Raw genomic sequence first — 27,560 nt, 5'->3', positions numbered from 1 at the left:
TAAACCTCCAAAACAATTGTGCTGTTCACCGGTCTTCGTCTATAAAAAATTCAAACGCAGTTCCTGATGTGTTAAGTAGATCATACTTTGCAGCGGTTGTAGATAGGAAATTCTTGAAATGCCTAATTCCCTGAGTCATCCGGGGATGACAAAGATGGTTCAGTTCATTAGCAGTAAAGACTTACATATTTTGTTGAGGATCTTAGAAAATTGACTACTTCATGCCAGTTGTTGCGCTCGAGTGAATCCCCGCTACTACAAACCAAGAAACGTGCCACTCATCAAAGCAACTCAACCGTTTGAACGCCTGGGCGTAGAATATGCAGTTTTTCTATTTCCTAAAGAAACAGGTACTTGCTTACCGTTATTAACGAATACTTACGCTTCCCTTCCGCTTTTCTCTGCAGTAACTTTACGGCCAAAACAGTAGTGATTTGTCTAAACCAGTTGTTTTCTATCGTCAGACTACCAAACTGCATTCATTCCGACCAAGGGATGGCGGTCATGTCGCGAGAATTACGATCATTTCTTCACAACAAAGGTATTTCTAGAAGTCGAACTTCTATGAACAAGCCTAAAGGAAACGATCAATGCGAACTTTATAACTCCATTGTTTGGAAAACTATTGAAGTTGCAAAATTTACCCATAACGCAATGGGAATCTGTTATTTTAGAAGCTTTACATTCAATTAGGTTCACCACAAGTCCACGTCGACCCCCGCGAGAGCACCAAGGAAGAATCAAATAGGTATTAAAGTACTCCTAACACGGATAGCGTAACGAATGAGACTCGACAGCATCCTGCTACGAATTGAACACGACAAAACCGTGCAGATGACAACTCCCAGCTGCGCCAATGATCACGCATACGGCGCCCACCGGAAGGACTGAATTATGAAAGTTTTTGAAAATACTTAGCATAAATATTGGAGGGGTGATTGTTATATCTTTGTTATATCACATCTATAACTATAAGTAAGGTGTTTGTGTAGAGCTCCATCGTTGTGAAATTACCAAACCGTTACGTGGCTAATACTTCCCTGTGCTATCTTCTCTATATGGATTCGAGTTCATCAGTAGATGCATGGGAAAAGAATGATGTGTATTATGAATGATGTCAAATGTACGCGTACTACTGTAGCGGCCGTTGGGTGTTTGTTTGTCGCTGGTTGTCGCCCTCGCGATGCTCCCAGCAAGTGTTGATTTCAGCACTGCACGTGCGATTTACCTCGCCATTCGCTTTTGCACTGTCTGCGCGCAGGACATACGTTCGAGTAAAGGTTGAACTAAGAAGCTCGTCTTCAGTTATTTTAATATATGAGCGAAGGTAACAGACAAAATTTGATAAAAACCTGCACGATCTGGTGTTACGTGTAATAGCGTTATATTGCCGATTGTGTTATCGTAATGGCCCTAATTGCCATGATTTTAACGGCCTTAATTGCCAGTCTCACTAATGGCCAATAATCCCAAATTTGTAATATGTGAATTGTGCTTTGTTAGATCGCAGTTTTGTTTTATTAGTTCGTATTATGTTTTTCCTCATCGCTTCCCGCCCCTCTTTTACTCTTGCCGGGAAGGAAAGATGTAGCCTATGTAGCGGCCGTTGGGTGTTTGTTTGATTTGGTGCACTCGCGATGCTCCCAGCAAGTGTTGATTTCAGCACAGCATGTGCGGTTTACCTCGCCATTCGTTTTTGCACTGTCTGCGCGCAGGACATACGCTCGAGTAAAGGTTGAACTAAGAAGCTCGTCTTCATTTATTTTAATATATGAGCGAAGGTAACAGACAACAGAAATAGCAGCCTTCTGAGACAAGGAGTCAACAACGCAGCAACGTAACAATGCAACAACAACTTAACTTCGCCATACTACAATAACTGTTTTATTTTTTTTAGATGTGTTCTATTTTAAGTTATTAAAACCCTAAAACGTGGGTCTTGAACTGTCTGCTTGTTACAACTGGTTGTTTTGTCACATGCTTGCATTAGAAAGCGATTTATGGATAAATTGAAAAAATTAAAATTATTGAAGAAATAAAGTAGAACATTTTCCATAGATGATGAATCACTTCACGGTTATCTTCATTCAAAACATCATTGTAACAAAACAGAAGAACCTTGTTGTTAACTCGAAAATGAAGAGGCTGATTAGATTACTTCAAATTATCCAAAGCTGGTTGAATTAGTTTAGTTACACCGTTGCAGGGACTGGTAAAGTTACTCACGTTATTCAAACTTTCGTTTTAAGTAAAATTGAGTTAACGAGCTTCCACTGTATGCTATTATAAGATTTCTTCTTTGAACATTAATTTGGAGAAATTAATTTCACGGGTTAACTCTTTCTAGATTCTAGAATTGGAGTGAACGTTATACTTTGGTTGTAGCTAGCCAGCGGCAGTCGAGGACCACCACAGCTACGGACTTAATTTACTGTTGTTTTAACCGAACCGTTTTAACATGAAGTTTTAACCGTTTTAACCGCTTACTGTTAAAGCTCCAACTCGACAACTCAATCGTTATCAGACTTTTGCAAATGAGCTGGTGTTGAAGGTCAAACTGCCTTATATTTTTTATTTTTAACGTTTGTGCTTCCTCTACACTACTGTGTGCAAATGCATTTTATTTTCACTGATTTTCGAACTTGTTTACAGAGAGCATGTTCCTCCATATTTTGTTTTTTTTCTTCTTTTTATTGCATAATCATTACGTGTTTGTTTTTGGAAATAAAGTGCAAACTTTCTTACCAAAATGATTTTAACAGCAAATGCAAGAGTGAGTCCTAGTCAATAGGCCTACTAATCTAACTAATATCGTTTAGCGAAAATTGAAGAACCCTCTAGTAATATTTGCTTGTAGAAGTGGCGGTTAGATTTCCGGCGGATGTCAAAACAGCTGACGTACCAGGCGTGTTATAAGATGCATTTTGCTCACTGGTCAATTTGCTTGTCCTAAAAATCGCATTCACCATAAGAAGGGGTTGATTGAAACCTGACATTTGCGTCAACGCGAGTTTTCCAACTACGTCGTTATGTGTATTATGTACAGTGCTTTGTAACGTGACTGTAAAAAAGCACGTAACTTCTCGGCAGAAAATGAAAATAGAGAAACTCCCATGGGAAATTTGGTTGATCACGTGACGAAGGGAAAGCACCTAATTTCTAGCGAAGTCCTAAAAGTAGGGAAAGCACCTATTTTGTAGCCAAGTCCTAAAAGTAGGGAAAGCACCTAATTTCTAGCTAAGTCCTAAAAGTAGGGAAAGCACCTAATTTCTAGCTAAGTCCTAAAAGCAGGGAAAGTACCTAATTTCAAGACAAGTTCTAAAAATAGGGAAACTCCCGAGGGGAATCCCAACTGATCATGTGACAGCAGCGAGAAATATTCTTTGGAAATAACGTACCGTGACATTTCTTCAAGCTTAAAGTCATGTTCAAATGCAAAGGTATATAACCTAGCCTTCATGTGGGTTTCAATTGTTAGACAATTTTTATTTATTTTTTTTTATTTTTTAATATCAAATTGCTTGAAATTAAAACTGTCCACTAGAAGTCGAAATCGACGAAGTACGTAATTTTAAAGTGGATGGAATATTGAGAAGATGCTCACACACGAATGAAGTACAAAATTATTCTTCATAAAACATACTTCAAATGTGTTTAATTTTGTCACACGCTGCAATGGCAATGTGTATTAGCAACCATTCAGCTTCATGATTTTCGAAGTTTGATCAAGTGAAAGTTGTGAAAGTGCATTCGTCTGGCTCCATTATACTGAGAACATTACCGGCTATGCTGGTTCATGTTCATTTATTACAGCATAGATTTCGAGCAGCAAACACAAGAAAAAGATAAATTGCGAGCACCAGTATAAAAGAGGGTATAGGTAATATCTTTTACAGCTTTTACACGTCCTTAGCTTCAAGGTCCTTTCTTCAAAACATCTTGGAGCATCTATCAACAAAACAATATCGACCGACTCAGAATATAACATCTTTTTTCAGAACATTTATCCTCGGTCTAGGAAAAGTCTTTGAAAGAATTAAACTGAGACTAATCTCCCGCAGCTCGAACCCCAATTATTGCGCTGGTGTGTGAGCGCTACCAAAATGATGTCTTTATTTTAATTCTTTTATTTGTGGTTTGGCCCGAATTTGAGTCTTTGCTTTAGAGCAGTACTACGGTGACACAGCTAGGTATCGAACTTAATTGAGTTGCATCATCGTGAGCCGACCGCGGGCCTGTCAGAATCTTCCCGCGGGCCACGGGTTGGACACCCCTGATCTTATAACCTTGACATATTCTACGTTGGTTCATTACTTGCTAGTTACCTTTGCAAATGAAAATGCTTAATTGTTTATAGAGTACAGCAACATATTGGGGAATTACTTCCAAGTCGTATCAAGCAAAAACGAGAAATCTGCTGACGGAGGTTTTATTCAAATTCACAGCAAGCAAGTAAAAGGATTCGGTCTTTACCTGAAGGCAGAAACTTTGCACAATTTAATACAAACTGAACAGCAGTTGGCTGACATTGGGAAAGTATTTACAAATATTAAACGAGCATCACAGTATGCAAAAGTAACGTTATGATGGCGGCAAAACAGTTTTAAAACACAAAATTCCTGATAATAATCTCGTTTCTTAATTTTTAACGCACAAGAAGTACAAAGATATCACTTAGCCTGATGGCGGCAAACACTTATAATCAATAAAGTACATATCCACAAGCGCTTTCTTGTGGTGGCAGTAATACTTAAGCAAAGGAAAGATCGTAAGATGGCTGGAGACACAGGTGGTTATGAAATATTAAACACACTAAAATATTATGTACAAGCAGTTAATGGACAGTGGCGGACGACAGCAACTATATACAATTATCCGCAAAATTAAAACACCGATACATATCACAGGTTGGTATTTGAGCAAAATCAATATACGATTGCTAAAAATACTTGAACTTATATGAAAAGTTTTCGTGGGCAGTAATTACCCAATAGCTAAAAATAAAATTAACACCCATGCAAGGACAGAATACGACACTTAAACAGGGACAACATTGTTTACAGGTGGCATTTTCGTAACAATTCAATAGTGAATTGCTGAAAATACTGGAACTATTTTCCTTGGGGAATCAACCATTACAACAAACACCAAGATGAAACCACCCATACGTACCAGCCATCAACAACCTAAGCAAACGGGAAGGTTTTGTTTCTTTTTATGAATTGGTGATCAGGTTCCGAACGGTTCGTGAGGAAATTGAAGGTCGCTTCTACCCCCTAATCAAATCAGGCTTGCATAAAGATCTGCTTCCGGAACGAAATATGAAGTAATTACGTACGTGATGTCAAACCACAAGCAGTGTTTACAGAAAATTAAAGTTTGAAAGCAGAACTGCAATTCAACTCACCGTTCTATTTCTTCATTTTAATTCACAAGTAAACTTTCACTGTTTGTAGAAACCGATCCCCACTGGACACTGTTGCATCATCGCGACAGGATTCATCACGGTGACCGTTGACGATTGCACTCTTTTCAAAACGGTCACCTTTACCAGTGTGGAAGAGGTATTCCAATTGTGAAATTCACTGAAGTATACAGTTTGGAAATTATCATCACTTCACCACAATCGCTATGGAAAAGTTAAAAACGAAAACTTTACCGTATACTCAAGTATTTATTCTCAAATTAGTTGAAACCGATCAAACCACATTCCCAGCATTTTGTGAAACAATATCGTCAGGTCATAACAAAAACTTTCCGTACATTTTATATGTAACCAGTGATGTGTGAAAGCCTGGTTACATTCATCGACGGTATATAAACAGTAGTCATTGTAGTAAGCTGCCCTTTCTAAACTATACAGAGTCGCTTCTATAGCTCGAACACTACAAATCCCTAAAGTCGGAATTTATGAACAAGTCACTCAAACACAATGGAAATGAAGTAAAAATTACTTCATCTGAGAAACAATCGTTTGACTACTTTACCTGCAATACCTTGACACCTGCTGACTTTACGTGATAAAAATCCGTCAATTTGGCCGTTTATCTGTTAAATCCCTTTATATAGAGTAACACGTGTTCGAAAGAATTTTAAAAAGATCCGAATTAATTATCGTGTTCTGCCCTCGGCGTCACATGGACGTGTGGAATGTTAAAATCAATTAAAGGGAATTCAATAAAAATGTTATTTATACAATGCTTAATTTTCAAATTTCACACTAAAAGAGAGAAAAGAATCAAAAAAATCATAAAACGCAAACTACTCACAAAAGAATTTCATCTGCATAAAATTCCAATCATCTTTATTAAAGTGTTCCAGAGTAGTTAATATACACCTTGAGAAATCATACCGCAAATCAAAGTTAGCAAATCAGCATTTATAGCTTAATCACATCCAACTCTGCAACAAATAAGCATGTTATCGTCTTAAGCGATAAAAACAATTGTTCAAATCGAGATTCAATCGTTTTTTAAACTATATGTTTGGATTCTAGAATATACCCGCTTTTTTGCTTAAACCAAGCTCTTATATAAATTAAGACTTTATTTCAAGCTGTCTTAAACTTGATCAATACCACCTCGGATCAACTCGCGTCTTCATCGGACTGCTGCGTAACAAGCTCAGATTGATAAAGCATTTCTTCGAAGCTTTGAGCGAAATTGTTGAAAGTTTCTGCTTCTTGAACAATGAATAAGTTTTTTTTGGTTTACAGAGTCTGAATATACTACGAAAAGTGAAGCAAGAAATTTTTACGGTGATTTTATTTGGATATGAATAAAAACGAGGCTACGTCTTTTCTCTTTCAATTCAGAACATCATCTACTTGGCATGAGATCTTTTATTATTTAGTTTGAATTTTTATAGTTGAAAAATGTCTTGAATTCTTATTTGACTACCAGTTCCTCACCTTTACACAAATTTAAACATTAATTTACTATAGTTTATGGTTATTAACACATGAAGGTATATCATTATTAATTCAATTAACAAATGTAGAGTTAATACAATTTTATTACTTTAAAATTAAATGATTCATATTTCAAAACGGTATTTCGGTAAAAGTTCTTGTCTATATACAATCAGTTCTTGCAAAACCGTAACTTGCTTTGGAAAATGTTTATGATACTGCGATGGCTTGGTTATATCACAAGGAAGGGAGTTTGAGAAGAGAGAGAGAGAGAGAGAGAGAGAGAATTTTATGACTCCTTGAATTTCTTTTGACTAGTTCGTAAAAATACTTTTTTGGATGGCGACTGGTAGGTTTAATTAAACAAGAAGTATGTTTTACAGTTTTGATATTTTATACCTTATCATACGTGCACCATCGTACTACCAGACGTAGGTATCTATCCAACAGCACGTATCTTAAATACGAGATATGTACTGCAGTTTACAAATTTTTGCATGCAACTTGGCTATAACCGACTACTTGCACCTACATATTTGTATACTGCAGTCACAAGAAATTCTTTCAACGTCATCTCAAATCATTTTCTGTTACAGTTTAAGAAGTCCTCGCTTTGTCATCAAATTGTATTAAGCCAGACTGTAGCGCTACTAAAATAGATGAAATAGGCAGCACCAAAATCTTACAAATGTTGAGTATCTATATTGTACACGATACAGAAAACACGTGCGTAAGTGCGATTTGAAGTCGTGTACCTTTTAACGCTTTGTTTGCCATTTCGGGAAAGCAGAGATTATCGAATGCTGTCTCTTTCTGAACATCTTCGCCTTTCATCAATGGACTCAAGTTGGAACCAAAGTAAACTCTGAGGCTAGAGTAAGACTATTCTGCAAACAATCAAACGAAAGTCGTTAGAACTTTAAAAGCTGAGTCACAATAGAAAAGTAGTTGCGCTTACGTCAAAACGTGATGTTATGTCATTTTTAAACATTTTGGGAGTGACGTGATTGGAATTGTTGAGATGTAAAGAAGTGTATGTTTAAATGGAAAGGATTCCAGCAAATTAAAACTGAAAATCTATAAATTATTTGCCTTTCATAAATAAAATGACGACACAGAAACTTGACTCTTGATAAAATTGTATAAATCTTCCAGTCTCTACAATGGATCAAATAGGCTTACTTCCTGAAGTAAGCACAGTTCAGAGTGAAATTAAGCTACATAATCGATACCTGCATGAAGAAATAGTCTTTTACTGAATATTTCGCTGCCATAGTTTTACAACAAACTGAAACTATTGGCAGATTTACATTAAAAAAAACTATAAAGTTGGGAAAGCAACCTTAGAGGGATTCAATCAACAGGTTATTCCAGGTTTTAATAAACCTAAAAATCTACATTCTACAATGCAGAAAATAATGCGTTGAACAATTACAGTATAAAGTAAATAGAGTAAACAAAGAGCACTTAATTAACTCAAACCTCACCATAATGATAAGGAACCATGACCCGAATCCCTTGCAAATATATTTTGACATAGGGAAACATTTATTACACTACGTAACACAATTTTTGTTTGGCTACTTTTTTTAATGCCCCTTTATGTATTTTTGGGTGCTGAGTTCAAAAATCCAGTTAGTTTTTTCGTACCATCGTTACTTTTTGAGATATTCAAATTTTGATATAGCTGTAAGTACAGAAAATCGTGTTCTACTCTTGCAGTAGATTTTAGCTCCACATCAAGGTTCTGTTTGGTTTATTAAACGAAAAAACTAGTTTAAAAACGTTAATAATGAAGGCTTGAAGATAAATGTAACATAGTTTTGTCAAACAGTAAGAGTCGTTCAAAAATGTACTTTTGAGCGAGTTTTTCTTTTATGACTACTCCTGTCTTGCCTTACTAAAGACCAAATGTAGTTTCCCATCATTACACTATCCCAGCGGCCTTTTTATCGTTTTTCCATTGGCTCAATATCCTGATGAAGTCTCTCACCGTGCTCCTCACTGAAGCCACCTAGAATTTCTTGAAAAAAATCCAGATGCGAACATAAAAAATGAAGTTTGACAGACATGCGACAACCCATGTTTTGGTAACTTTTGATCAGTTTCTCCACCAACTCTTTGTAATTTCTGTCCCTTTTATTTCCCAAAAATTCATCTCAAACACACCTCGAAATGCTTGCCACGCTTCTTTTTCTGTTTCATTCATTTTTTCTTCCAAGCTTTTACACTTTAACATTGTGTTTATCTGAGGACCAACAAATATTCCTCCTTTTATTTTGGTAAGTGATGGTCTGGGAAACATTGGACAGATTTCTTGAAAAACTTGTCCTTGAAAATCCAAAGCTTTGACAAACTGTTTTACCAGACCTAATTTGATATGAAGTGGAGGCAGTAAAACTATTTCCCGGCTTACAAGAGGTTCCCTAATAACGTTGTACATTCCTGGGTTTAGTTTTTCCCGTGTCGGCCATTAATTTTCTCATAGTGCTCACCGTCAGCTCTACTATTCCACAAGCACAGAAAGCAAGAGTATTTTGTGTAACCACCCTGCAGACCAAGCAAAATTCCCAACATTTTAAAGTCACCACAAACATACCACTTAAACTGAGTGTAATTGATTTTAATGAGCAGTTGCTTGACGTTTTCATAATCTTCTTTCATCTGTAAGGAATAAGCAAGTGGAATTGAGGGGTATATGTTGCCATTGTGAAGTAACACTGCTTTAAGACTTTTGGTAGAACTGTCAATGAAACGCCGCCACTGAGTATGATCATGATCTATTCCAACAGCACAAAACAGGCCTTCCACATCTTTGCAATAGCAAAGGTCTTCAAAAACGTCAAAGTAGACAGAAAACTCCAAGTGCCTATTCCTCTTACTTAAATTGTTTCACTCTCTACTAGACATTTTGATTTCTACTATTTAAAAGATGAACTGAATCTAAGATTTACACAATACTTAACTCTACAAAATGTAATTATATGGCATACTTCTCTCTGTAAACACTAAACATGACTTTCTAATGAGACTATACTGAATTTAACAGGCTGAGATAAAATGAAAACTGAGATAAGAAATAAAAGCACATTCGTCTGCATTTCAAACTCCCACTCCCATTCACTTTCTCAAGTAAATAGGACGCCCATTTACAACATGATAGTGCTGACAGACACAGATCATAACCGCATAAAATACCTACAGTTAATGGAAAATCACAAAAAACGGAAATTTTTGTATTTTGAAAACGATTGATGATAGAAAAAAACTGATAGCATTTTTGAAATCAGCGCTTGAAAATCATACAGATACACTTAATAAATGTAGCCAAACAAAAATTTTTTTGAATTTTGTTACGTAGTGTTATTAGCAGTAAAATAATTCGCGATTTAAAAATACATTTTGGGATGTTACAAACTATTATTTGCAGCGGTTTTTAGTGCTATTAAAATATTTTTAACGACCAAACTATTTTTTGCAAAAATAATGCAAATATTTTAGTGAATATGTTGGATGTAAGAAATATGTTAGGATTAGCAAAATATTTAAAAAAGCAAAAATATCTTTTGAGTGATGAAACTATTTTGTGACTTTGTAAATAAAAATAAATGAACCGCAAAATCATTTTGGAGGTTTAAAATATATTTGTCGGTTTCCAAAAAACATTTTGTCCCAAAGAATAATTTTGTTGAGCTGAAGGAACCACCGTATACTTGTCAGTGGTCACTCGCTTGATGTGCCAACTGCCAAATCAGCAGTGGCAGCAATGGAAAAGTTTCCTGTCAAAACACACAAATAAAACTTCGCATAGTCCGTCCAAGTAAAATTAAAATCGCTTTTAGTAAAATGGTTCAACTACTTACTTATCAAAGAGATTATTTTGTTCAAGTAAATTGAATGATTGCGTACAATGCGGGTTCCAGTATGTACAAACCACCACCTGGTTTGCGTTGACTATGACTAAATCAAGAGCATTTGCACGAAACTCGGCGTGAAGACACACTTACAGGTCTTATAGCTGTTCTTGCTTTTCTTTTACGTGATGAAGTTTCTGGTGTCATATTGTTGAATGAAGACAAACCGATAACTTTAGACTTATCCTGTAGGTACTTGGTTCTTATTTGTGGCCTCAAAATTCCCCATTAACTAATCAATGATCATTATTACCAAGAAAAGCACACCAAAGGCGTCACTATCGTCAGCTTCTACTCGACATACCACAACCACATATGAACAAATATTATACACGACACCATATGAGCATCACAGCGACAAAATTAAACCGATTGCTTAATTGTTCTGATTGAAGAGGAGCGATTTTTTGAGCAGCAAGATAAAAACGACTTGATCAAAATTGCACGTTAAGCGGACACAGTGTACACTGCAGTACGCACTTGGCAAAAAAACGAGTAAGTGGCTTATCAATTAAAAGCAATGCGGAAAACACAGGGTATGTAAAACTTTGAAGGTGAGTGACAGTGTGTGGAAGTTAAAAGAAGGTTCAAAGTAGTTAATTCGGAAATAGGTAAGATATTGTATTGGACCGAAACACTACCAAAATTGTTGAAAACCGTGCAAAAACAGATGATAAAATGTGCAAAATAAATAAAACACCACGCAATTAAAACACAGTACAGTCATATTCAATATAATGAGCTACCGGGCAAGATAAAATTGAACTAAGAAACACCAAGATTTAAAGAGGGTCTGTATCACCATGGTTGGTAGTATTACACTTTCGTTAAAAACTTATTCAAATAGAATTAGGAAACCATCAAGGAACAACTAAGTGAAAATAGAAAACAACAAAACGATGATTAAAAGCAACGTAAATACACGGTAGTTGAAGAACGCAGAACCGTAATAACGAACGATTAGTGAGTCGTCAGTTGGCAATTTAGGCTATGACCTGGTGGTATTGCACAGTTCTATTTGAGAAAATTTGAACACTAGTTATGGATCTATATGCAAAAGTGAAGATACTGGATCAGTACTAAATAAAACAAACGCAAAAACTGATCTGATTGTAAATTCATTTGTGAACAATATACACGGGAAAAAGGAAAGCCGTAATGTGGATTCTAAGCAAAATAAACCAAGAAGTTTCTATCGGCAGATGGCGTTAGCAACTCATTTTCCTTTCGACTTGTAAGTAAAAACATCATTGTGCATGTTGGCGGCAGACGTACATAACTGCTGCAGCTCACGTGAGTAGGCGCTAATGTCACCTGCTTCGGTGAAAAAAATTCGTAAACAATGCAAATAACTACCAGTTTATAAGTGAGGAAATTTGAGCAGGGAAATTAAAGATTTTAACACATAATTTATCTCCTCGTCGGATCAGGCTTTTAGTGATATTGGTGTGCTAAGGCAAGGTTTATACTTAACGGCATCAGACACTAGCCTTCGCGGTAATGTTTACGCAGCACGCTACGTGATCTAGGTAATTTAAGTAGCAGTACACTAATAATCATAATAATCAGCGGAAGCTAGCAGTGAAACATCATTCTTTTTAACAGAATAATTTAATTACCTTCTGGCTTGCTTTGTGGAACAAACGTGTGAGCAGAAAGCTGTGTCTGTATAAGTTCCATTACGCGTTTGAAACGTCGATGAGGGCCTGCAGAAAGCAAGAGCTCAGAATTTAAAACTCTAGACTGGTCTTGAGTAGTGTAATGACGTAATGTGATCTATGTGCTAACTGTTATGTAATGTTATGATGTATGTGCATTTGTCCACTGTACGTGAACAAGTCCACCGATCATTTGTAATATAATGAATATGACAATATCAGTAATTAACATAAGCCAGCATATCGTTAAAACGAAACAAAATCTGTACCAAATTCTAGGCCACAATAGGGGACAATTTTCAAGAAACAATACACAAATATGCGTTCAGAGCGGCACTGAAGCTTTCAAACTCTTTCAAGTAGTTTCAAATTTTGTAAAATTACCCACAAGACGGCTTTCATCTATTTTCAATGTACTGAGCAATTACTCCATATTTAAAGGTCAATTAACGTGAGTGGTTTATCAAGAAAGTAATTAGGTAAATGGGTTAACTAGCGGCCTTAACCCCACTTAACCCAGTCACCCCCTTTGAGAGCAGCAAAGCAAACTTCAGTTACATACAACTGAGTTTGTTGTAACAATGACACAAAATAAGGATGTGACGTGCCGTAATTTCCTACTACGAATTTGTGGCGGTATTTTCTAACGAACCTCGTGTTTGTCAAGCGTTCAGCATTTTACATTCAATGTAAAAGGAACGAAACGACCAAACGGTAGCAAGAATTCAGGGGATGTGACCTTGTGTGTAGCGTATTATGAGCAGTTATAGAACCAATAGACAGGCTTGATTGAAATTAATGACAGTAAATCATTATTACCAATTTCGAAACACTTTCCCTAAAGTTAGCTGATGCTCAGCTCGAGAAAGACTTACAGGGAAAACTTAACCAAACGTTGCTCTTTCTCGGAAAACAGAGATCTTAACACTTTACTCTTAGTATATGGCTTCCTAATGTTAAAGATCTAGATTCTAGATAATGGGTAAGCGTAACGCAAAGTCGCTTTTCCAGTATAGCAGTGAGCAAAACCGAAAGAGAGCTCGCATGAAGTACCCATTGCAATTTATCATATGATACTATAATTATACACACGCATGAACGGAAGCGATATGACCGATATGGTAAAAGTACAGTGCTACAAAACATAGCAGTGTTGTGTAGTCGATAGTTGGTAGAAAGCAGGTTTTTAGAGACCCGTTTCTTGCATTAGCATGTCAATCAAACCAAGGTACAGCAAGTCGTCATTGACGTTTTTTGTTTTACAGGAAGATGCGTCATTAGTGACGTATAAAAACCACAAGTAGAGTAAAGCAATACAATCAAGCTACAAATAGGGTTGCCGGAGTTTGCACGATACTTGAACTTACATGAGCGCTGGCAGGACGGAAAAGCCGAAAAGTACTATCTTATAATCAGGAGACCAAAAAGCAAGGATCTGGAAAGGTAAGTAAGTAATAGTACTGGCGCATTCTGAGTGATTTTAACTTGTACAGTATTTAGCTTTACTGTAAAGTAGACGGATAAGCAGGGTGATTTTTCTTTACGCGAATGTACGTGAACATTGTTAAAGGCAATTGGTGTGCTGTTGTTGTGAAACCAAACTGGGTTAATAGTAATGTATATTCTTGTTGCTGAAATCCGTTGTTGGGGGCAGTCTTCACGATAACGTTGAATCACTGTTTCGGCATCACGTACTGTATATTGGATAAGGGTGTTATTGTGTTGTAGTCTCTCACACAGCCGCATGTTTCAAAATGGCTGTGGTGTGCGGATGTGTTAGATTAGAATTTTCGCTTGACTAAGCAGTGTTTGTCAACAGTGCTTACGATCAAATAATACTCAGGAGACTTTTAAAACCGCTGGTGCCGTATTCGGGTTCCGAAAATTCAAAGTTTCCCACGAAGTAAAAATACGCAAGTCGCTTCCTCGTTTCCCCTGGAAATCGAGAAACAAGTCAAAATTGACGAAGTAACTGGCTAGACCGCTAGAGTGTTAGACAATGCAAGAGCAGTCAAAATGCCACCTCGAAGGGTTGCCAGGATTTGGATGACGACATAATGTTGCCTTCCTAGTGTGTGAGTAGCCCGCATCTAGGCGGCAAGTAACTTGTATAGAGTCAATACAAACCTGTGACTGTGAGAACTAACACTGTAGGCGCCTTCCATATTGCCAGAAAAATAAGGTTAAATCTGTACGCAGCTTGATTATAAAACTCCAACTACTTCCTGAGTAAAATGCTCAACGAAATGAACGTGAATTTCTAATGACATGCAAAACCTGGGAACCACACATGAATGTGCTGTAAACTTGTTATTCAAAGTTTTTACAAGACAAATAACAGGGACTTTGGGTCATTGATTTTTCATCGAAAATGCCAATCAAACACATAAGAAAACATCCAACTTTGTGGACAACCAATAAACGACGTATTAAGCGGTTTCTGGAGGGTATAGCATTTGCCATGGAGCTGTACTTTATAGTAGAGAACATAGATACACAATTTAACAACAGCGTTAAATCTTAGCAGCATTTCATTAGGGTAAAAATTAAATTTTGAATATTTAAATTACCTTGGGATTATCAGCACCGCCATTTATAACGACAAGCAATTAGGAAACGTTTTGCGTTGAAAATCGACAATATGTATACGAAGCAACGTTGTTTATCGCGTTGCTAAACCAACTTTGTCGTGATATGAGGCAGCTGCTATTTCTTGCAAGTTGGTGAAACCCGCAAGGTATTTTTGGAAGACGTGCAAATGATACCACGGAACCGAAATTCGTAGCGTTAGGGCAAACACAATGGTAATAAATTCCCCATGCAAAACCCAAACAAAATTGCATGAAATTGAACCGAATGAACCACCGTGTTCAAATGTAGCCAAAAATTCAAAGAATCGTGAGAATTTTTATTAAGACGTGACAAGACCATATGCAATTACGCCGTCTGAATAACAGTAGTCATAATTCCGTAAACCCGCTACAGACAAGTCTTCTTTTTGGACTGTAGGCAATGAAAAAATAATTCTTTGTACTGTTCGTGTCAAAATGTCGTGTTTGATATCAATTATATTTAAGTCTTGGGCTTTTTAGAGCAAATGGAGCATTGTGGTGTGATGATTTGGGTGGGTAACACTCTCCATATAATTCCAAACGCTGTGAAAAGTAAGGAGAGGCTTTTTCATCGTCACGGAAATCGTCGCAAACTGTCCAAACCCCAAGGCAAGCATGTAGCCTGGCGAAATTCCTATTTTCAATCATTGTTCGTAAAAAAAAAGCGAAATACTAACAACACGACAGCTTGACGAAACCTAAGTGGTAGGAAAACGTAGGTTTAAGATTATAGTTTGCGTTTCAAGGTGTTAAGACTTTCATTCAATCGACTTATCAACTGTGTTAAGACTTTTAATTCAATACCACGCTGATATCTCGGCCGCCATCTCTTCGGTTGATGTTAAGCGTAACTTGAAACATTTTGAAACCTTCTTGAAATTGGGCTGAACTTTGCATTTCGCGCCCACTTAACTAGCCGCCAATACATGAAATTATGCATATCCTTGCTGGAATGCGCAGGTGAGTCAGCGTTTGCACTGTATGTTCAAAGTTCCTGTGACGCATGAAAATTAACATAAACCGACCTGATAATAGTTGAAATGTGACGTGGTAACTTCCGTGTGAGCTTTTACGCCATGATTGCTGTTTTTCTCTACTGCCGCCAGTGGTCGCCGACGTCTAAAAAGGAAATGTAAAGTCTGTTCAGAACTAATTGGTATTTCTGAGGTATAATAAATACTTCTACGTGTGCTGATAATAATCCATGCTCGGTGAGCACTGAGCAGGTATACAATGCTTGCGCCAGACGTGCAGTAACTGGTGTAATAGAATCGTTGCATTAAAACACTTGTTGTTGTAAGTATTGTTAGGTAACCGCAAAGTTGCCCGAGCGATTGTGCTCACAGTAAAATGCATTAGCGCAGCATAAAATCTAATAATAGTTTCCATCCTATGCAGAAAAGGATAGGGACATACTAAAGTTCCGTTGTACGCGAATATTACATCTTGATCACACGAAAGGGACAGGAAGTGACCTTCCTTCCACCCACTATTGTTTTATTGTGACGTTGTTCTGACGTAAATACCTCCGACAAATAACAACATAACCCACCTTTGTAATGTCAGCTTGGAAACTCACGAGCTTGTTGTGAAAACCAGGATGCCCCGCGTTGTACTGTTGCTTGTACTCGCAACGGAACCTTGTTGATGACACTATAGTGTGGGTGAGGTTGGAAATCTACGTATGGAACACGCAAAATTCTAAATCCACATGATTTGTTGCAATCGTCCGAAACAACTGACATATTCGGGATTTGGCGCAATGTTGCAAACACTGAAAGCACGTGACGCTAGAATAGAATTATGACGTGGAATTTGGCGTGGGTTGAATTTATGCAATACACGAACTATGACGAAAGAATCACAGCAACTTGTTCCAAGCTACACTTCCTTAAATACGCGATGAGTCGTCAAATCCTTACATGACTATATTTGGTTCTATAACGAGCGTGATCCAAGGCATTATAATAACAAAATATCGTCGCCCAGCGCTCTAAATAAATCACTATAACATAGGGTAAATATACGATTTCAATTACGGAAACGTTTACATCATTAAGAGAATAACACGTACATGACAAAAGAAAGAATATTTTTAAAACTGCGAAGTCACATGAAATATTAAAGAATTTTATCAAATATAATACCCCAACTATAACATTTACCTTTAAAAATGTATGGACGAGTTCTGTCACGACACTATTCAGCGTCCGATTATTCATCATGAGCGTAAGAGAGGTGTCGTCACGATCACGGCCGCTTACGACGTTCGACGACGATCCACTCACGAATTGTCCGAACCATGAACGCTTGGTGAGTCTACAAATTCAATTGATTGCAAATTCTAATGTACGACTGCACTACTCGCCCAGGTAACACTGTATACAATTGGATAAAACGTGTTCGTAGTGAGTACAAAGGTGAACAGAGGCTACGACTTAACAATTTTAACCACAGCAGCTAAGTGTGCGACGGTTGATGAATTTGTAAAGAAAATGTCACTTGGGTTGGACGATCAATAAGTTCGGTTCAGGGCGAAGCAATCACTACGACATGATACAGCGCCATGTACACAATGCCCAGGCGACCATTAATGATATACAAGTTCAAGTCCTGCAGTCACTTCGCGCATCACTCATATTTCACAACATGCTTACTCCATCGAAGGCGACATATTTGATGAACTGCTTACATCTTCTGAAGACGGAGCTGAAAACAGAGACAGCTTCTTATTATATGAAGTTGTGTCGTGTAAAACATGAATGAATCCTTATTATTTGGCGTCTATGTGTGAAAATGTACATCGCATGTACATTATTCATACCAACACAATAGTAAAAACATTGCAACAAAAACAAAACGCTTAAGACAACAGAAGTCGTATCGCAGGGTAATGCGGTCATACCCACCTTGCATCTTTCTCCTGTGGAACCGAGGTGATCCCAGAAAACTGTTTTTCAAGACAGTCAAACGCTGCCTCCAGCGATTTCCTTGAGCGGGAGAAGCAGGGGCAACCGGGGGGTCCTTTGAAGGGGCAGACCCGGGGACCTGGGTGCCATTGCGAGACTGAGTGTTGTAGTAATAATTGGTTGGTAAATTTCCTGTCTGTAACTGGGAGTTATTTTATACATTTTGTAACAAAGACCGTATAGCTCCCAGACTAACAATGATCAATTAACAATATCTCGTCATAAGTTGTTGCAAATAAGTCAAAATAATATACAAACGTTAGTTAGCGTAAGACATAAAGATAATTCCAGCAGACGAGATCGTCTGAAATGTAGTAAAATGATAAAGAAATTTTGTAAAAGATGGCCGCTTATGGAACGAGTGCGAGTTACCTTACTTACCCTGTTATTGCCGCTACTACTGCTACCACTTGACATCATACGTGATTCCGATTCCCCAGTCAAACTTCGTGATCTGAAAATTAAAGTTTTTATTAGAATCCGGTATCGTAGCAGGAACTTCTACGGCATAAACATAAACGCATAACGAACAAAGTTACTAACAACACAAGCATGCACACGTCTGTTATAATGTATAATATGCAAGCATGAGTGTGTGTGTGTGTGTGTGTGTTGCATGCCCAGTCGTGCTATAACGTCAGATCAAGAATATGGTGTTCGGTGCTTACCAGAGTTACCGGTTAAATCGAACAACTTGTTTCAGTAACAGGAGACCTTATCGCAAAGCTATGTTTGCAAAAATGAATCCTGGTTTACACTGCGGTGGATTATTAGTATGATTTTGGACAGGTCAGCAACGTTACCTGTTATCTTGTGGTGTAGTGATGATCAATGGAAGTTCCCGATTTCGACTTGGCGTGCTGCCACGATGACGCAACATGCATGACAAACCGGCACAGAAAAGAAATTCACATGCAAGGCAAAAAAGTGACTCGTGCAAAAAAAGAAAAAAACATAAAAGAAACTTACCACAGTTCACAGCAACCTTACAAATTCAATATTTGTTGAAGTAAGTCTCAAAGACATAACATCAATACGTCACTGTCAGGCCAATGTAACAATAGAAGGGTATTTCCCAATCAGTCTACCTTTGATGAACTGAACTAGTCTGTCGTCGTGATGCGCTCGACGAACGCTCCGATAGGGTTTCAGCGGAAAGTTTTCGGTGGTTCCCCCTGCCTCCGCCGATACCAAGGGACCTGGCAGACGGGTTCATTTCTTCATCGCTTAGGTCACCGCTACTGCTAGATAGGGAGGATCGCGATGACGACGAATCCACGCGCTTTCGTGGAGCATCTAGTAGAGATTAAGAGGATAAAAACGTACGGTGTCAAGCAGGAAATGTAAACAGTCTTTTAACGCTCTCTGTCTTAGAAGAACGGGATTAAGCAGAAGCAAGGAATGCAGCAACCCACCGGGATGTTTGTAAGGAAGAGAGTCGGCGTCGTCATGGAAACTAGGATGACGCTTCTTTCGTCGAAGTAACAAGTAGTATACGACTTTTTCGGTGTTACGACTGAAATCAAATAAAGTTATGCAACGAACTAATGACATAGGAAGAACAATAAGTAGTTGATGATATATCGTACTGTTCTGACTGTAGCTCTTGTATCAATTTCTTGTGGTCACGAAAGCATCCCAGCGAGGTCATAGATATCAGGACATCGGGATCAGCATTTTCTTCCGCGCCGAGTGGAGGGCATTCAATCGCATGGACACCGAATCTCCCCACGTCGGAATTTACAACACCGTTGGTGCCTCCCGCAAGCATCCATTTGTGATTTAAAACGTCTTTAAGCTGACAAAAGTATTGGAAAAAATGAAATCTTCCATTCTACTAATTTCTATACATCTTAGTGAATACCCAACTGGATTCCAACGCAAAGAAGAGAGCTTAAACGGTCCAGATAAGTGCAGCTTTCTAACATTGCTTGAATTTCGTTGATGCCCTGTCTCTAACAGAAATATATCAACCAAACAGTCCAACTTTAACCTACCGTATACCGCTTCTCTGGTCGAACCTCTATCATCCTTCGGAGGAGATCCTGAACATCTGAAGGCACATAGGGGGGGATTTCATACCTCCCTCGCTTCACTTGCTCCAGCAGAAGACGCAGGTTGTCGTTATCAAATGGAAGTGTTCCCTGTTTGATGTAATTATGATAACAATTATCACAGCTATTCAATAGTAACGAAGATAATTGGCGTCTTGTCAAACGCCGATAGCAATAAAAGCATTAAAAATGATCGTAGAAAGCAATGCAAAAAAATATCAAATGCAACACATTACAAGCTACTGCTTTCTACACTACCACCAAATGAAGCTGAACACCTATTTCTAAAACATATGGAAGCTAGAAAATTAACCACTCTCAATTCTTGAAAAGAGGTTAATGACATTACAAACAAACTTACCACTAAAAGAGCAAATAATATGACTCCGCAGCTCCAAACATCGGCTAGCCTACCATCGTATTTCTCACCCTGCAAAGAAAGTAGATGATCTAACTGAATACAAGGGTGCAGCAAACATGGTGTTTGGATGCTATTGCTGAAACAATAATTTTTGAATCGTTTTTCTGCTTACTCGAATAACCTCCGGACACGCATAATGTGGTGATCCGCAGCTCGTTTCCAGGAGGAAACCTTCCGGTTGCAGGGACGCCATTCCGAAGTCCGCTACCTTGATGTTGGTATTTTCATCCAGGAGCAAATTTTCTGGCTTCAAATCTCGATGACTGGCAACATGATAAAATTGCTTCATTAACGAGTTGTCGGTGGAGGTCAGCCGGGTTGTGTTTACTAACGATGCACAGCAGGAGACTAACTTCCACGAAAATCACTTTAAAGTCGCCAGTTTAGGCTTTACAACGAGCGCGTTCGTGTAAGGCAGGTAGCGCCCTGGCAGTTGCTACACATTGTTTGTCTCAATATGTTTCTTAACCTGTACTACTGACACTTTCTGGCAAGTAACTTATAAATTTATTAACCAGATAGAAATCCGAAGTTCAGTGTTATAAGTTATAACTTTTTTAAAAGAAATGTCGTTATTAAGCAGTCGATTGTTCGCTTTTGAATAAAAAAGATTAAACTTGGCCTCCACGGACGAAAATATTAATTATGCAAGCGCGCTAGCAAAAAAAATGTTCTTAATCATTGCGTTGGCAAGTACATAACAAAATCGATAACTATCAGTGTTGTCACCACCAGTCAGGGATGCTACTGCAACGAACCGTAAATAGAAATCGATCAAGACTACTACAAATATAATGCTGATAGTAATCAATGGCTTCCTTACTATAACCAGTTTACTTACCAAACGCTGTGGGCGTGGCAAAAGTCGACGGCCGATACGATCTGTCGAAAGAAATGACGGGCTTCGCGCGGTGATAACCGGGTATTCTTAACCAGATAATCAAAGAGTTCTCCCCCGGCTAGCAATTCAAGTATCAAGTACCTGGGAAGTGAAAGACGAATCCTTTTTTATATATTCTCGAGACTGCAGTGTTGGTATATTGCAAACTCTTAATTTATCGTCACACAAACACTGCAAAACATGGCGTTAGAGAAAAAAAACAATTTGTACGTAACGTTCAAGTTGCAATTATGGGAAACATTATAGATGAAATAAATGTTTACATGCGAATGCAAATGATTCCCCGTGATAATAGAGCTTCACGATGCAACTATATTCCAGTAACCAAATTAGGTTACGAAACGCAGTTGTTCGCACATATTTCATCATCTGATTAATTAATTATCGAAAAGCTTATAATTGCTGGCCTTCGTTTGACGCTTCATGTTCATGTCAACCCTTGGCTTTGGGTAAACGTTGATGGATCGATAAGTAAAGCCAGGCCATTTTCGTGACGATTGTAAGGTTGCACAAATATATTTGCGGCTGGATATCAAAGGAAAGCATGATTCTCTGGAGACAACACTCCTGATGAATTTATAGATGCTTTTTTAGTTGGCCAATACGCGGAAATCGTGAATTTAGGTATAACTGGAATATATAATAAATGGACAATCCTTTCATAGTTGCTTTCATGAATGCCGATTTTGGAATACAGTTGCTTTCAACTTCGGCTAATTTCGTTCAATAGCGCGCCGCTTGTTCTAATACGCAATTGTTTTTGTCCCTTTGTCTGTTGGAGTTGCCTCGTACGCACGGTAAGCAGGTCACCATCGATTTTTTCGCCAGTCTAAATCTCCAGCCTGCTAAAGTCCAAGAAAGACGGCTAATTCACAAAAGCGATGTTTCTCCATTTGTATGAATGTGTTTTCCGCATCATAACCACAAAGCCATTGCGAACAATTAGGGTAAACCGGTTTGGCCATTTTCCAATCATTCCGCACGAAACTGGGTATTTATCATTAAAGGCAGGGTTGTAGAAAACTCTTTTCGCAATGAAATCCGGCAAAAAGGAAGAATTTCCAAGTCGTCTAATTCACATTTACAGATATGTTCAAGGATATGTTAATTTTAGAGATAATTTTCAATGATTTGTTGAACGGCAATATGTTTTAGCGGTTGCTTTTTGATTATTGTAATGCAAATAATTGTTATGTTTCATGAATGGCAATTGAATTAGAAGTTTTTAGATAATTAATCAATTGGTATAAGTTTCAATCAAATATACAGGTTGCAATTGTGCAGAAAGGAGCAAAGTTTTCAGCTTGTAGTGGGTAGTTGCGCACATAATTGTTACCAGGCCTTTAGGTGCACAAATTTTCTAAACAGTTGGTATTCTGCGCAAACATTGCAAAATTAGCAGTCACAAGCTATTGGTATATCAACTATGGCTTCATTTCATGTAGCCTAGCGTTTTTTATTTTTCCTGATTGCGTATTTTTCTGAGACGCTTTGAAGCAAAGAATGGCTGCATTATAAAACCCATTTTCTCTGTACTAAAACCCAACCTGGTAGCTGCCCGAAACAAACCTTGAATAAGGGTGACATAGATCAATTTAAAAATAGAGATCATTCATCTCATTTCTAGAAGAAAAACATAAGCAACTGACTACACACAAAAAAGTTACTACTGGCCTACTACACATATTAATTGTCCACCTCTCATACTCACAGATACTTATCATTTTCATATACTTCAACGAGGCCAAGAACATGGGGGTGCTCTATCAACTTCATAATTGCTATTTCCCTTTCCACCTGTGAGACAAATAGTATACTGAAAGACTGGCCCAAATTACTGAAGAAGTAACAGAATGGAATGGTAAATGCTATATTTTTTAATAGAAAGCCATTTCCATCTGATGGTGAAACGATTATTGCCAGTAACATTATTATCATTAGTTTGGGTTTATAATATCATCTAAAATAGATTAGGTTACCAAAAATAGTCTAAAATTAATACAATAACAAAAAGTTGCACAATACAGCAGTATGGGTGTAAATCTTGTCTTGCAGATGAAATTCATCTGCTATTGCATTATAATGATGTAAATAATTTATTGAAATCCTTTATCATGGCTGTCAAGGCCAAACCATAAACACACCCTACTCTACTAACTGTATACGAACAGCAGTCTGACTGACTAACGCAAAGAGACATATGGCAGGCACTGCAATGAAAATTAAGTTTTGGTAACAAGGGATGTCATCCGGCTGTATGTTAACGTAGATAGCAGTGTTTTTAACCAATTAGATCTTCCAGACAGACAAAAGTTAGATCAATGGTTCAAATTTGTCTGGTTATATGATGTTGTAGCACTTACCTTGTTTATAACAGTCTTGCTTAGTGTTTCACGATTTACTACTTTTACGGCTACTTTTCTTCCCGAACTACAATGTATACCCATCTTCACCAATCCTACAAAACCACACCATAAATACTAAATGATACAGAATTGAAAAGTATAAACCTAACTGATAGCACATGGTTATGATGCCTCAGGCTCTATGTATGACCCTGGTCATTAACGCATTAAAAAAAACATTTTAGCACGCTTTAATTGTACTATATATACACTAAAAACAAGCAAATTTCTTCTAGTCATACCTGTTTGGCCTTTGCCAAGTGTTTTATCCAGCCTGTATGGTCCAACATAATGTGGGGGAGCTGCCAGTGACATGGCAAGACAAGTGTATCATAAGTACAAATTCCACATGGGTACAAACACCCTTAGACCATACCGACCTACTGTATGTGTAAAGAAAGGAACTGTTGAAAAAGTTATTGTTATATGTTATTGAAATGTTATTGAAACAATAATCACAACTTTTCAATAATTGATTGCGCTTGGGGGTCTGAATAAATAAGAAAAACTGTCTATATATATTAAGAAATCGGTGTGAATAAAGTTTCATTTAAAACAGTGTATGCACGTTTCTGTGTATAGAACTGAAAAGGTTGCATGAAAGCCTTAGACAAATAGTTAGGTAAATTTTTGCTTTTAATTCTAATATGTCTTGCAAATAGGTTTTACATAATTTGTTACAAGTGTTTCAACAAGACAGTAATTTATAGCACTAACAATTTAACCATGCGAGTAATATCACATGACTGATTATAATATTAAAAATGTGACTAAAGAGTTTCGACTCAAATAACTACATGTATCACTTCTGATTAGTGATTAGGCTTGGGCAATAAATACCTAAAGTTTTTGCAAAATTAAGAAATTTTAAATACCTTAATCATGATCTGACTAATGCATTTATTTACTTTGGATTATTTTTTATTCCTGGCCACTTTTAGCCATTTTAGTAAGATTTACAATAGTATAAAGTTGTGCTAGCTGCTACAAAGAAAGATTGGCACGACAAACAACAAATGAATTCCAATTGTAACTCTGTAAATAAACAACTTCTTGGAAGTGATAAAAAAAAGTTTGTGAGCTTCTCTTTAGTTATGACGCACAAGGGAAAACATTCTACAAGACGGTATTAAAAAACTCAGTCATCAAGCATTGAAACATTACTTATAATGACACATCTTAGTTAATTTAAAAACATTAGAATACTGATGGCGATGCAATATATTACATACCTATAAAGCTAACAAGTTATGTTCGAAATTATGCAAAAATAAAATTGTATATAAAAAACATTTAGAGATAAAAAATCACAAACAAAAGCTAGCAACAAAATCACTTTACAGGGATTGCACTGACAGCATCAACATTCTAACTACCAGATGGGAAAATTAATCACATTCTTCCATCAAATGTGTAGTCTATAGCTTACATTATGATTTTTTGCAATACAGAACACAGAGTGTTATTATTTCCGTTATTCATACACGTATACCTATAATTTTGTTGCATTTCTGCATTAAGAAACATAATAACTTAGGTTTATTGTTATGCTGGACTACTAAGTTGGTACTTGGTAGTGCACACTTTGTCGCAATATAGTTATATTTGAAAGACTACAGCCTGGGTTTTTATCACATAATTTTAAATTGTATAGAAAATTCCGCAAAACAGTTACATCGACAGGCTTGCAATGATGAAAATTCGTGTTTAAACCTCAGCGGTGAATCGTCATCTACTATCATCAACTACCATCGAAAAACCCCTAGTCAAGGCACAGCTGCATAAAGAACACTTGCTCTTATTCAATTTGGATCTGGTGAACAGTTTCAAATTTGCAAAAACAACATATAAAGACTAAAAAACCACACAAAAATTCATCTGCCTGAAAATCCACAAAGACAAGCTCGGGAACCCAGTTTCAAGTGATGAGACATCACCGAATTCAAGTTGTGCAAAAATTCCCTAGTCCGAGGATTAAGCCAGCAATGATTCCTCATCATCTCAGCCAATAATATCGAGCTAACCATAGTACAACTTTCACATTTTTCCAAAGAATTTTATTCATTTTTTTGTATCATATCAACCCCATATTTGGAACTATTTACCAGGTCCACTAAACAGGAGCAAGCGTCATTAACGCCTTGCCCAAGGGCATTACATTTACAACAGTAGTGTTACCAGGTACCATATCGAAAATGAGCTGCATTATTACACAAGATCGGGGCTCCCACCATTCAGCTACCGAGTCGAATATCATAGAATACATTCTAGCGTTGAGTCTGTATAATGCATCAGGCTTCTCTGGGGCAGAAAATTGGCTTATGCACAAATTAACTTAACAAAAATTCGGTTATGCACCATATTTTACTAAGTCTAATATAGAAGTTCCCAATCTGATGGAAACATGATTTGGGTAGTAGGGATCCAGCATGCAAATGCATTTCACATAGTTGGTAAATCCGGGTTTAGTATACAAGTGCAAAACCAAACGATGCCTTTGTATACTAGAAATTGTGACGCCATCTGGTTGTGCACTTGTAAACTAGACCCACAAATCCCTTATCTAGCACACTACAGTAGAGCGGTTATGCACATGACATGACCATTATTCAATCAGATAGTTTGTATTGAGCGAAATACCAGATTGATAAGTAGGCCTGTACGAAGAAACAAATAAGTGAAGCATCATTGCATTACCACTTCTGGAACCTCATAGAAGGATTTAATATTAAGAAAATCGCGCCTTAACTCATTTTTTATTCCTCGAAACCCTTTTATATATATACAACTTAATACAAGGTAGACCTTTATAACGAAGTGCAAAATTAAAAGTGACCCACACACCTTCAGAGAAAAATTTGGAGTCTAGTACTCTAGTACCCTTGCATATGAGTGCGCAACCAGATGACGTCACAATTTGAGCAGCTCGGGTCTTAAATAATATACAAAGGCATCCTGTCGTTGTACACTTGTAATTTGGACCAAAAGTTTTGCGTAACGTGACTTAAGAAAGCTTTCGCATTTGTGACCAAACAAACAGCAGTTCAACTAAGCTAAAGTTACTTGCTGTTCTCACAGACACAACCATCAGTCAACTTCCATGGCCTGATAGCCGAACACTCTCCACCTTACCTCCTGGTCCATTCCTTTCTTCAAGGTTTTCTCTCTCTTATCAATAATGCTTTTTGCATTTGCACTTTTTTTACAAAACACAAAGTGGCAACTAAATCATACCAACCTAAAAGTCTAAGCGTGAACTTCGACCGCTCCGACAGCAAAGCTTCGTTGACAGACGCTGAATCTGAATGTGAATCTAGCGACGCGAACGATGTGATTTTTTCAGGTCCCTCGTAACGTAAAGAAGCGTGAAATTAAGAAAAGTGGAAAATAGATACTGAAAAATGTAAATCGGAATTTATAGCTAATGACAGTATTGTAACAAGTAGAATAAGTTAAAGTCTGCAACTCTTAGTTTTGTTACAGAAGTACTAGTACATGACATTTCCAACATTAAGTTTGTATTTTAGCCTTCTCTTTTATTTGCAGCTAAGGTGTTCTGTGTTAAACTTGATTACTAGTAAAGTTAATATACCATTATGGAAATTTTTATAAGAAATAATTTATAGCTCAGTCAATTTCAAAAGTAATGAAGAAACTAAACAAAACTCAAAATCTGCTGACCACCTTATGCGAGGCACAAATGATTATATCAACGT

At 37.3% G+C, this 27,560-nt stretch overlaps 2 protein-coding genes and 1 long non-coding RNA gene across 11 annotated transcripts in view; 1 reads left to right on the top strand and 2 right to left on the bottom strand.

Annotated features, from left to right (window-relative positions):
* Window positions 1-4,413: 4,413 nt before the first annotated feature.
* LOC143463488 (uncharacterized) lies at window positions 4,414-5,649 on the bottom strand. The gene is made up of 2 exons (XR_013118317.1): window positions 5,408-5,649; window positions 4,414-5,303 (listed from the first exon to the last, which is right to left on the bottom strand). It is a non-coding gene; the product is annotated as an uncharacterized LOC143463488 (long non-coding RNA).
* A 5,449-nt stretch (window positions 5,650-11,098) lies between these two features.
* Window positions 11,099-24,243, bottom strand: LOC143462295 (serine/threonine-protein kinase BRSK2-like). 8 transcript variants are annotated; one of them, XM_076960395.1, is made up of 19 exons: window positions 24,087-24,243; window positions 23,803-23,897; window positions 23,151-23,236; window positions 21,380-21,520; window positions 20,651-20,801; window positions 20,479-20,547; window positions 20,061-20,207; window positions 19,653-19,861; window positions 19,479-19,579; window positions 19,152-19,359; window positions 18,867-18,923; window positions 18,445-18,517; window positions 18,004-18,205; window positions 17,752-17,803; window positions 17,260-17,413; window positions 16,647-16,772; window positions 16,120-16,213; window positions 12,444-12,530; window positions 11,099-12,141 (listed from the first exon to the last, which is right to left on the bottom strand). In XM_076960395.1, exons 1-19 carry the CDS (start codon window positions 24,157-24,159, stop codon window positions 12,041-12,043), a joined length of 2,226 nt encoding a protein of 741 aa, XP_076816510.1. In that variant the 5' UTR covers window positions 24,160-24,243; the 3' UTR covers window positions 11,099-12,040. The 8 variants fall into 8 exon arrangements, with proteins under 8 accessions (XP_076816510.1, XP_076816511.1, XP_076816512.1 ...); XM_076960396.1 differs by having other exon boundaries at window positions 11,099-12,138; XM_076960397.1 differs by having other exon boundaries at window positions 18,004-18,199.
* The window catches only part of LOC143462294 (semaphorin-3C-like), a 26,919-nt gene continuing 13,093 nt past the window's right edge, over window positions 13,735-27,560 (top strand). Inside the window, exon 1 of one of the 2 annotated variants that reach the window (XM_076960394.1) lies at window positions 13,735-13,925. The gene's annotated coding sequence lies outside the window, so the exon portion shown is untranslated. The remainder of the gene's footprint in view (window positions 13,926-27,560) is intronic. The other variant, XM_076960389.1, reaches the window with a different exon arrangement.

This window comes from Clavelina lepadiformis, chromosome 6, assembly GCF_947623445.1.
Source record: "Clavelina lepadiformis chromosome 6, kaClaLepa1.1, whole genome shotgun sequence".
NCBI classification, from domain to species: Eukaryota; Metazoa; Chordata; class Ascidiacea; order Aplousobranchia; family Clavelinidae; genus Clavelina; species Clavelina lepadiformis.
This window is presented reverse-complemented; position numbering and strand designations above follow the sequence as displayed.

Bases quoted from the DNA above. Each gene is read 5' to 3' on its own strand.
- LOC143462295 (XM_076960395.1), bottom strand. From the start codon at position 24,159: ATGTCACTGGCAGCTCCCCCACATTATGTTGGACCATACAGGCTGGAT. The intron at 20,802-21,379 runs GTAAGTAAACTG...TCATGTTGCCAG, and splicing joins TGCCACGCCCACAGCGTTTG to TCATCGAGATTTGAAGCCAG. The intron at 17,804-18,003 runs GTGGGTATGACC...CTCTGTTTTCAG, and splicing joins CCACAGGAGAAAGATGCAAG to CTCCGTCTTCAGAAGATGTA.